Genomic DNA, 12092 nt, shown 5'->3' with positions numbered 1-12092 from the left:
GCGTCAAGCATGGACATATCAGATATGACTCATCATGTGATGCTCATCCTGTGATGCTCATCTCCATTCTGTGTGTGACTGCGTGACCGTGTGTGTTCTCGTGTGTGTATGTGTGGGTGACTGTCTGTGTGGGTGACTGTGCGTGTCCTTGTGTGTGTGGGTGACTGTGCGTGTCCTCGTGTGTGTGGGTGACTGTGCGTGTCCTCGTGTGTGTGGGTGACTGTGCGTGTCCTGGTGTGTGTGTGGGTGACGGTGCGTGTCCTGGTGTGGGTGACTGTGCGTGTCCTGGTGTGGGTGACTGTGCGTGTCCTGGTGTGTGTGTGGGTGACTGTGCGTGTCCGGGTGTGGGTGACTGTGCGTGTCCTGGTGTGTGTGTGGGTGACTGTGCGTGTCCTGGTGTGTGTGTGGGTGACTGTGCGTGTCCTGGTGTGTGTGTGGGTGACTGTGCGTGTCCTGGTGTGTGTGAGGGTGACTGTGTGTGTGACTGCGCGTGTCCTGGTGTGTGTGTGGGTGACTGTGTGTGTGACTGTGCGTGTCCTGGTGTGTGTGTGGGTGCGTGTGTGGGTGACTGTGCGTGTCCTGGTGTGTGTGTGGGTGACTGTGCGTGTCCTGGTGTGTGTTGGTGACTGTGCGTGTCCTGTTGTGTGTGTGACTGTGCGTGTCCTGGTGTGTGTGTGGGTGACTGTGCGTGTCCTGGTGTGTGTGACTGTGCGTGTCCTGGTGTGTGTGTGTGTGACTGTGCGTGTCCTGGTGTGTGTTGGTGACTGTGCGTGTCCTGTTGTGTGTGTGTGTGTGACTGTGCGTGTCCTGGTGTGTGTGTGGGTGACTGTGCGTGTCCTGGTGTGTGTGACTGTGCGTGTCCTGGTGTGTGTGTGTGTGACTGTGCGTGTCCTGGTGTGTGTGTGGGTGACTGTGCGTGTCCTGGTGTGTGTGTGTGTGACTGTGCGTGTCCTGGTGTGTGTGTGGGTGACTGTGCGTGTCCTGGTGTGTGTGTGGGTGACTGTGCGTGTCCTGGTGTGGGTGACTGTGCGTGTCCTGCTGTGTGTGTGTGCGTGTCCTGCTGTGTGTGTGTGCCTGTGCGTGTCCTGGTGTGTGTCTGTGGGTGCCTGTGCGTGTCCTGGTGTGTGTGTGTGGGTGCCTGTGCGTGTCCTGCTGTGTGTGTGTGCCTGTGCGTGTCCTGCTGTGTGTGTGTGCCTGTGCGTGTCCTGGTGTGTGTGTGTGGGTGACTGTGCGTGTCCTGGTGTGTGTGTGTGGGTGACTGTGCGTGTCCTGGTGTGTGTGTGTGTGACTGTGCGTGTCCTGCTGTGTGACTGTGCGTGTCCTGGTGTGTGTGTGACTGTGCGTGTCCTGGTGTGTGTGTGTGACTGTGCGTGTCCTGGTGTGGGTGTGTGTGTGTGACTGTGCGTGTCCTGGTGTGTGTGGGTGACTGTGCGTGTCCTGGTGTGTGTGTGAGTGACTGTGCGTGTCCTGCTGTGAGTGACTGTAATGGCAGGGCTCTGAGGTTAGCTGCTGGTCTGTAATGATTCACTCTTACTTCCTCTAATAGAAATATACTGTAGATCTGCTCAGAGGTTTGGTGTTTGTGAACAGAACATATTTTAACCATCTTCTCCTTTCCTCTCCTCCTCTCCTCCCCTCTCTCCTCCTCACCTCCATCCTCTCCTCCTCTCCTATCTCCTTCTCACCTCCCTTCTCTCCTTCCCCCTCTCCTCTCTCCTCCTCACCTCCCCTCTCTCCTCCTCACCTCCCCTCTCTCCTCCTCACCTCCCCTCTCTCCTTCCCCTCCCCTCTCTCCTCCTCACCTCCATCCTCTCCTCCTCTCCTTCTCACCTCCCTTCTCTCCTTCCCCCTCTCCTCTCTCCTCCTCACCTCCCCTCTCTCCTCCTCACCTCCCCTCTCTCCTTCCCCCCTCCTCTCTCCTCCTCACCTCTCCTCTCTCCTTCCCTCTCCTCTCTCCTTCCCCTCTCCTCTCTCCTCCTCACCTCCCCTCTCTCCTCCTCACCTCCCCTTTCTCCTCCCCTCTCTCCTTCCCTCTCCTCTCTCCTCCTCACCTCCCCTCTCTCCTTCCCTCTCCTCCTCACCTCCCCTTCCCTCTCCTCTCCTCCTCACCTCCCCTTCCCTCTCCTCTCTCCTCCTCACCTCCCCTTCCCTCTCCTCTCTCCTCCTCACCTCCCCTTCCCTCTCCTCTCTCCTCCTCACCTCCCCTTCCCTCTCCTCTCTCCTCCTCACCTCCCCTTCCCTCTCCTCTCTCCTCCTCACCTCCCCTTCCCTCTCCTCTCTCCTCCTCACCTCCCCTCCTCACCTCCCCTCTCTCCTCTCCTCCTCACCTCTCCTCTCTCCTCCTCACCTCTCCTCTCTCCTCCTCGTCTCTCTCCTTCCCTCTCTCCTCCAGGCTAGGCCCAGTGTTCAGCCTGTTTGTACCTTTCTACTCCTCCATCCCCAAGGTTCCAGTCACTCAACTCCTTGGTCAGATCTCCATAACTAACAAGTCCCTGGTTTACATTGTAGGCCTGCAGGTATGTAGAGTTGCATAGTGTTCAGCATGGTGGGGGTCAGTGGTTAATATGTAGAGTTGCATAGTGTTCAGCATGGTGGGGGTTAATATGTAGAGTTAGTGTTAAGCATGGTGGGGGTTAATATGTAGAGTTACAGTGTTCAGCATGGTGGGGGTTAATATGTAGAGTTACAGTGTTCAGCATGGTGGGGGTTAATATGTAGAGTTACATAGTGTTCAGCATGGTGGGGGTTAATATGTAGAGTTACATAGTGTTCAGCATGGTGGGGGTCAATATGTAGAGTTACAGTGTTCAGCATGGTGGGGGTCAATATGTAGAGTTACAGTGTTCAGCATGGTGGGGGTTAATATGTAGAGTTACATCGTGTTCAGCATGGTGGGGGTCAGTGGTTAATATGTAGAGTTACATAGTGTTCAGCATGGTGGGGGTCAATATGTAGAGTTACAGTGTTCAGCATGGTGGGGGTTAATATGTAGAGTTACATAGTGTTCAGCATGGTGGCGGTTAATATGTAGAGTTACAGTGTTCAGCATGGTGGGGGTTAATATGTAGAGTTACAGTGTTCAGCATGGTGGGGGTCAGTGGTTAATATGTAGAGTTACATAGTGTTCAGCATGGTGGGGGTCAGTGGTTAATATGTAGAGTTACAGTGTTCAGCATGGTGGGGGTTAATATGTAGAGTTACATGGTGTTCAGCATGGTGGGGGTTAATATGTAGAGTTACATCGTGTTCAGCATGGTGGGGGTTAATATGTAGAGTTACATAGTGTTCAGCATGGTGGGGGTCAGTGGTTAATATGTAGAGTTACATAGTGTTCAGCATGGTGGGGGTTAATATGTAGAGTTACATAGTGTTCAGCATGGTGGGGGTTGATATGTAGAGTTACAGTGTTCAGCATGGTGGGGGTCAGTGGTTAATATGTAGAGTTACAGTGTTCAGCATGGTGGGGGTCAGTGGTTAATATGTAGAGTTACATAGTGTTCAGCATGGTGGGGGTTAATATGTAGAGTTACATCGTGTTCAGCATGGTGGGGGTTAATATGTAGAGTTACTTAGTGTTCAGCATGGTGGGGGTCAGTGGTTAATATGTAGAGTTACAGTGTTCAGCATGGTGGGGGTCAATATGTAGAGTTACAGTGTTCAGCATGGTGGGGGTCAGTGGTTAATATGTAGAGTTGCATAGTGTTCAGCATGGTGGGGGTTAATATGTAGAGTTACAGTGTTCAGCATGGTGGGGGTCAGTGGTTAATATGTAGAGTTACAGTGTTCAGCATGGTGGGGGTTAATATGTAGAGTTACATAGTGTTCAGCATGGTGGGGGTCAGTGGTTAATATGTAGAGTTACATCGTGTTCAGCATGGTGGGGATTAATATGTAGAGTTACAGTGTTCAGCATGGTGGGGGTTAATATGTAGAGTTACAGTGTTCAGCATGGTGGGGGTTAATATGTAGAGTTACATAGTGTTCAGCATGGTGGGGGTCAGTGGTTCATATGTAGAGTTACAGTGTTCAGCATGGTGGGGGTTAATATGTAGAGTTACATAGTGTTCAGCATGGTGGGGATTAATATGTAGAGTTACAGTGTTCAGCATGGTGGGGGTTAATATGTAGAGTTACAGTGTTCAGCATGGTGGGGGTTAATATGTAGAGTTACATTGTGTTCAGCATGGTGGGGATTAATATGTAGAGTTACAGTGTTCAGCATGGTGGGGGTTAATATGTAGAGTTGCATAGTGTTCAGCATGGTGGGGGTTAATATGTAGAGTTACAGTGTTCAGCATGGTGGGGGTTAATATGTAGAGTTGCATAGTGTTCAGCATGGTGTGGGTTAATATGTAGAGTTACATAGTGTTCAGCATGGTGGGGGTCAATATGTAGAGTTACATAGTGTTCAGCATGGTGGGGGTCAATATGTAGAGTTACAGTGTTCAGCATGGTGGGGGTTAATATGTAGAGTTACAGTGTTCAGCATGGTGGGGGTTAATATGTAGAGTTACAGTGTTCAGCATGGTGGGGGTTAATATGTAGAGTTACATAGTGTTCAGCATGGTGGGGGTCAGTGGTTAATATGTAGAGTTACATAGTGTTCAGCATGGTGGGGATTAATATGTAGAGTTACATAGTGTTCAGCATGGTGGGGGTTAATATGTAGAGTTACAGTGTTCAGCATGGTGGGGTTAATATGTAGAGTTACATAGTGTTCAGCATGGTGGGGGTCAGTGGTTAATATGTAGAGTTACATAGTGTTCAGCATGGTGGGGGTTAATATGTAGAGTTGCATAGTGTTCAGCATGGTGGGGGTTAATATGTAGAGTTACAGTGTTCAGCATGGTGGGGGTCAGTGGTTAATATGTAGAGTTACATAGTGTTCAGCATGGTGGGGGTTAATATGTAGAGTTACAGTGGTCAGCATGGTGGGGGTCAGTGGTTAATATGTCTCTGTGTTGTGTTTCAGCTCCTGACCTCCAGTCCGTTCATGTGGCTCGTTGCTCTCAGTGGACTGGTGAGTTCCCACCACACTGACCCTGTTGCATAGCAACCAGCATTACCCAACCCCTTTATCTCAACCGCAGCTGCTTCTTCAGAAGTTGTAAATCCACACGTCTGAACCACACAGCGCGCGCGTGTTCCCCTCAGGTCTCTGGGAAGCTGTACCACGGAAACGCTCTGAGGGTGCAGCGGCTGCTCTTCGTACCCCGGTGGCTGTCCCGTGTAGGGGCCTTCGTCCTGGAGCCCCTGTTCTCCGGGCCCCCGCCCCCCAATGAACCCCCCCTGGGTATGGGGGCTACTCTGGACATCCAGAGACAGCAGAGGATGGATCTCCATGATCAACAGATGCTGCTGGCCCAGTTCCATCAGGCCAGGAGGAACCACAGACCACCACAGGTATGGACAGACACACACACACAGTACTACACACACACACACACACACAGTACTACAAACAGTACTACACACACACACACACACACACACAGTACTACAAACAGTACTACACACACACAGTACTACACACACACAGTACTACACACACACACACACACACACACACACACACACACACACACACACACACACACAGTACTACACACACACAGTACTACACACACACAGTACTACACACACACACACACACACACACACACACAGTACTACACACACACACACACACACACACAGTACTACACACACACACACACACACAGTACTACACACACACAGTACTACACACACACACACACACACACACACACACAGTACTACAAACAGTACTACACACACACACACACACACACACACACACACACACAGTACTACACACACACACACACACACACACAGTACTACACACACACACACACACACACACACAGTACTACACACACACACACACACACACACACAGTACTACACACACACACACACACACACACACAGTACTACACACACACACACACACACAGTACTACACACACACACACACACACAGTACTACACACACACACACACACACACACAGTACTACAAACAGTACTACACACACACAGTACTACACACACACACACACACACACACACAGTACTACACACACACACACACACACACACACACACAGTACTACACACACACACACAGACTAATGGACATTCCATTTGACATGACCCTCCTTCTGATCTGTTTTGGCCAATCAGAAACATGCATGCTTTTGCAGAATATTTAATGCAATCCTCTCATTGGCAGAATGAATGTCCTTCACATGCATAGGCTACGTGAGTTTATAGTCCTGCCTTTCCAACACACAGCTCCCGGCGGTCACTGTCTTCTGAACTGATGTGCAGGCAGGGCTCTTCTAAAGTGTACATGACCTTTATTCTGTATAGAAACAATGTTTATATTTATATTGGCCATTTTAGCTTTGATGAGCATTTGCCTTTTTAAAATAATTGGTCATAAATAATGCCAGTTATTTAATATTAGGAGTACAGCAATCATTCTGGCATTGTTGCAAAGCTCAGATTCTCCCCATTTTCAATTGATCCAATGCTATTTAACCCCCTACAGCTGTTATGATGGGGAGAAAATCAGAGCTGTAAACTGATCCAATGCTATTTAACCCCCTACGGCTGTTATGGTGGGGAGAAAATCAGCTGTAAACTGTTAAGGTGAAGGGCAAAGGTCTCCCCCAAAAACTGTGACACTTAATAATTATTATATTTTAGGCTTCATTAAATAAGCCTGAAGCCCCCCCCCAAAACCCATCTATCACTACATTTAGCTGTCATTTCTAAATGTTGGTGAAGATGTCATTCTTGCATTCTATGGCCAGAAAAAGACATAATTTGAGGGCTAAATGAATAGGCCAGTGGCCAACTGCAAGGAACACAAGCTACAGACACGGCTTGTATGAGTCATTTTCTCTCTATCAGAAATGAAGCCATTAGACACTTGTATATCTGAAGGAATAAACGTGTAAGTCAATAATGATGACTCATATGCAGTTGTGTGAAGCGGACCAAGTCATTGGGCGTCTCTCTAAAGAGGAAAGGTGGAATAAATGAGTCAGGAGGAGCTTTTCTGGATTGAACACAGTTCTCTATTGAGGGCCTTTGGTCAACACACACACTCCAACATAATCAATGGAAATCTCCCAAGGAAAAACATACATCTTCTTCTCCAGATGAAACAGGAACACAATACGATTATCTTTAAACTACAACACAAGTCACGGGATTGTCACCGTCTTAGTGGTTCTTCATGGATAGCTCCTCTGTCTCGGTGGCCATTCTTAGTGGTTCTTCATGGATAGCTCCTCTGTCTCGGTGGCCATTCTTAGTGGTTCTTCATGGATAGCTCCTCTGTCTCGGTGGCCATTCTTAGTGGTTCTTCATGGATAGCTCCTCTGTCTCGGTGGCCATTCTTAGTGGTTCTTCCTGGATAGCTCCTCTGTCTCGGTGGCCATTCTTAGTGGTTCTTCCTGGATAGCTCCTCTGTCTCGGTGGCCATTCTTAGTGGTTCTTCCTGGATAGCTCCTCTGTCTCGGTGGCCATTCTTAGTGGTTCTTCATGGATAGCTCCTCTGTCTCGGTGGCCATTCTTAGTGGTTCTTCCTGGATAGCTCCTCTCTCTCGGTGGCCATTCTTAGTGGTTCTTCCTGGATAGCTCCTCTGTCTCGGTGGCCATTCTTAGTGGTTCTTCATGGATAGCTCCTCTGTCTCGGTGGCCATTCTTAGTGGTTCTTCATGGATAGCTCCTCTGTCTCGGTGGCCATTCTTAGTGGTTCTTCCTGGATAGCTCCTCTATCTCGGTGGCCATTCTTAGTGGTTCTTCATGGATAGCTCCTCTGTCTCGGTGGCCATTCTTAGTGGTTCTTCCTGGATAGCTCCTCTCTCTCGGTGGCCATTCTTAGTGGTTCTTCCTGGATAGCTCCTCTGTCTCGGTGGCCATTCTTAGTGGTTCTTCATGGATAGCTCCTCTGTCTCGGTGGCCATTCTTAGTGGTTCTTCATGGATAGCTCCTCTGTCTCGGTGGCCATTCTTAGTGGTTCTTCATGGATAGCTCCTCTGTCTCGGTGGCCATTCTTAGTGGTTCTTCCTGGATAGCTCCTCTCTCTCCGTGGCAATTCTTTGTGGTGCTTCATGGATAGCTCCTCTGTCTCGGTGGCCATCTTCCAGAGATAGTTTTCCCCTCCCCTCTCTGCTGGTTCCGTACTCTCTCTTATAGGGGAAGGAGAATATGTCATTAGTACCATCAGCTGTAGTTAATTGCCCCTGGTTACCTTGTCTCCCATGCCTTGTTGGGCTGCTATCCGTGAGCCCAGCCTGCCCTCTGGTTACCTTGTCTCCCATACCTTGTTGGGCTGCTATCCGGGAGTGCAGCCTGGCCTCTGGTTACCTTGTTGGGCTACTATCCGTGAGCCCAGCCTGCCCTCTGGTTACCTTGTCTCCCATGCCTTGTTGGGCTGCTATCCGTGAGCCCAGCCTGCCCTCTGGTTGCCTTGTTGGGCTGCTATCCGTGAGCCCAGCCTGCCCTCTGGTTGCCTTGTTGGGCTGCTATCCGTGAGCCCAGCCTGCCCTCTGGTTGCCTTGTTGGGCTACTATCCGTGAGCCCAGCCTGCCCTCTGGTTACCTTGTCTCCCATACCTTGTTGGGCTACTATCCGTGAGCCCAGCCTGCCCTCTGGTTACCTTGTCTCCCATACCTTGTTGGGCTACTATCCGTGAGCCCAGCCTGCCCTCTGGTTACCTTGTCTCCCATACCTTGTTGGGCTACTATCCGTGAGCCCAGCCTGCCCTCTGGTTACCTTGTCTCCCATACCTTGTTGGGCTACTATCCGTGAGCCCAGCCTGCCCTCTGGTTACCTTGTCTCCCATACCTTGTTGGGCTACTATCCGTGAGCCCAGCCTGCCCTCTGGTTACCTTGTCGGGCTGCTATCCGTGAGCCCAGCCTGCCCTCTGGTTACCTTGTCGGGCTGCTATCCGTGAGCCCAGCCTGCCCTCTGGTTACCTTGTCGGGCTGCTATCCGTGAGCCCAGCCTGCCCTCTGGTTACCTTGTTGGGCTGCTATCCGTGAGCCCAGCCTGTCCTCTGGTGGTCCTTCCACAGCAGATAATGAGAGTTAGCTAGCTATAGCCACATAGTGCATTTCCGATCATTGTGATGAGTCTTCCATTTATATCAAATCACATTTTATTGGTCACATGTTTAGCAGATGTTATTGCGGGTGTAGTGAAATGCTTGTGTTCCTAGTTCCAACAGTGCAGTAATATCTAACAATTCACAACAATACACACAAATCTAAAAGTCAAAGAATGGAATTAAGAAATATATATATATTTTTTTTTAACCTTTATTTAACCAGGCAAGTCAGTTAAGAACAAATTCTTATTTTCAATGACGGCCTAGGAACAGTGGGTTAACTGCCTGTTCAGGGGTAGAACGACAGATTTGTACCTTGTCAGCTCGGGGATTCGAACTTGCAACCTTTACGTTACTAGTCCAACGCTCTAACCACTAGGCTACCCTGCCACCCCTATACATGTTAGATATAGAATACAGTGTATACAGCTCCAATGACTGGCACCTCTGACTGGCACCTCTGACTGGCACCCCTGACTGGCACCCCTGACTGGCAACGCATTAACAATATAATTAGAGAGAAACTCAAAATACCAACGTGTGAGAAATACTGGACTTTATTAATGTTTCCATGGAACCAACCAAAATCATACAATTATTTAATACAAAATCAATTTCACCAAAATCAAGGTTTCATAATTATTGGCACTCCTCATTTCGTACTTAGTGCAACCACCTCTGGCAAGGACAACAGCATGGAGTCTTTTCCTGTGATGTTTGACCAGGTTCAGGAACACATTTGGAGGGATTTTGGACCATTCCTCTATGCAGATCCTTTATAGATCCTTCACATTCTTGGGTTTGTTCTTATCCACTGCCCTCTTCAACTCAGCACACAGGTTTTTGATTGGATTGAGGTCCGGCGACAGATGGCCATGGCAGAACATTGATTTTGTTGTCACAGAACCATTTCTATGTGGATCTTGAGGTATGTTTTGGGTCTTGGTCTTGTTGGAAAGTCCACCTACGGCCAAGTCCCAACCTTCCTTGCAGAGGGAACCAGAGTGTCAGGTACTTGGTGGAATTCATTATGCACACAATGTATATAGACAAAAAAAAATTCTACTGTGTTATTGACTTGTTAATTGTTTACTCCATGTGTAACTCTGTGTTGTCTGTTCACACTGCTATGCTTTATCTTGACCAGGTCGCAGTTGCAAATGAGAACTTGTTCTCAACTAGCCTACCTGGTTAAATAAAGGTGTTCTCAACTAGCCTACCTGGTTAAATAAAGGTGTTCTCAACTAGCCTACCTGGTTAAATAAAGGTGTTCTCAACTAGCCTACCTGGTTAAATAAAGGTGTTCTCAACTAGCCTACCTGGTTAAATAAAGGTGTTCTCAACTAGCCTACCTGGTTAAATAAAGGTGAATTAAAAAAATAAAAAATAAAATAAAATCGTAACCAGTGCCCCTGGACCTCTGGAATTAAAACAGACCCAAAACATCACTGACCCCACTCCATGTTTCACCGTGAGTACGAGGTGCCTCTCCTTGTAGGCATTTCTGTTTGACCGTGAGTACGAGGTGCCTCTCCTTGTAGGCATCTCTGTTTGACCGTGAGTACGAGGGGCCTCTCCTTGTAGGCATTTCTGTTTGACCGTGAGTACGAGGTGCCTCTCCTTGTAGGCATCTCTGTTTGACCGTGAGTACGAGGGGCCTCTCCTTGTAGGCATCTCTGTTTGACCGTGAGTACGAGGTGCCTCTCCTTGTAGGCATCTCTGTTTGACCGTGAGTACGAGGTGCCTCTCCTTGTAGGCATCTCTGTTTGACCGTGAGTACGAGGTGCCTCTCCTTGTAGGCATCTCTGTTTGACCGTGAGTACGAGGTGCCTCTCCTTGTAGGCATCTCTGTTTGACCGTGAGTACGAGGTGCCTCTCCTTGTAGGCATCTCTGTTTGACCGTGAGTACGAGGTGCCTCTCCTTGTAGGCATCTCTGTTTGACCGTGAGTACGAGGTGCCTCTCCTTGTAGGCATCTCTGTTTGACCGTGAGTACGAGGTGCCTCTCCTTGTAGGCATCTCTGTTTGACCGTGAGTACGAGGTGCCTCTCCTTGTAGGCATCTCTGTTTGACCGTGAGTACGAGGTGCCTCTCCTTGTAGGCATCTCTGTTTGACCGTGAGTACGAGGTGCCTCTCCTTGTAGGCATCTCTGTTTGACCGTGAGTACGAGGTGCCTCTCCTTGTAGGCATCTCTGTTTGACCGTGAGTACGAGGTGCCTCTCCTTGTAGGCATCTCTGTTTGACCGTGAGTACGAGGTGCCTCTCCTTGTAGGCATCTCTGTTTGACCGTGAGTACGAGGTGCCTCTCCTTGTAGGCATCTCTGTTTGACCGCGAGTACGAGGTGCCTCTCCTTGTAGGCATCTCTGTTTGACCGCGAGTACGAAGTGCCTCTCCTTGTAGGCATCTCTGTTTGACCGCGAGTACGAGGTGCCTCTCCTTGTAGGCATCTCTGTTTCACCGTGAGTACGAGGTGCCTCTCCTTGTAGGCATCTCTGTTTCACCGTGAGTACGAGGTGCCTCTCCTTGTAGGCATCTCTGTTTCACCGTGAGTACGAGGTGCCTCTCCTTGTAATCATCTCTGTTTGACCGTGAGTACGAGGTGCCTCTCCTTGTAGGCATCTCTGTTTGACCGTGAGTACGAGGTGCCTCTCCTTGTAGGCATCTCTGTTTGACCGTGAGTACGAGGTGCCTCTCCTTGTATGCATCTCTGTTTGACCGTGAGTACGAGGTGCCTCTCCTTGTAGGCATCTGTTTCACCGTGAGTACGAGGTGCCTCTCCTTGTAGGCATCTCTGTTTGACCGTGAGTACGAGGTGCCTCTCCTTGTAGGCATCTCTGTTTCACCGTGAGTACGAGGTGCCTCTCCTTGTAGGCATCTCTGTTTCACCGTGAGTACGAGGTGCCTCTCCTTGTAGGCATCTCTGTTTGACCGTGAGTACGA

General features: G+C 49.4%; 1 protein-coding gene across 2 annotated transcripts in view; it reads left to right on the top strand.

Moving 5' to 3' along the window:
- LOC116373414 (ubiquitin-associated domain-containing protein 2) overlaps positions 1-12092 on the top strand; it is a 31000-nt gene that overhangs the window by 15144 nt on the left and 3764 nt on the right. For both annotated transcript variants that reach the window (XM_031821984.1, XM_031821982.1), the window contains exons 5-7: positions 2393-2516; positions 4973-5020; positions 5155-5403. In XM_031821984.1, coding sequence (XP_031677844.1) covers positions 2393-2516; positions 4973-5020; positions 5155-5403 — 421 coding nt within the window. The remainder of the gene's footprint in view (positions 1-2392; positions 2517-4972; positions 5021-5154; positions 5404-12092) is intronic.

The sequence above is a fragment of the Oncorhynchus kisutch genome, unplaced genomic scaffold (genome assembly GCF_002021735.2).
Source record: "Oncorhynchus kisutch isolate 150728-3 unplaced genomic scaffold, Okis_V2 scaffold4040, whole genome shotgun sequence".
NCBI lineage: Eukaryota > Metazoa > Chordata > Actinopteri > Salmoniformes > Salmonidae > Oncorhynchus > Oncorhynchus kisutch.
Note: the sequence above shows the minus strand (reverse complement) of the source record. Positions and strands in the feature narration are given on the sequence as shown.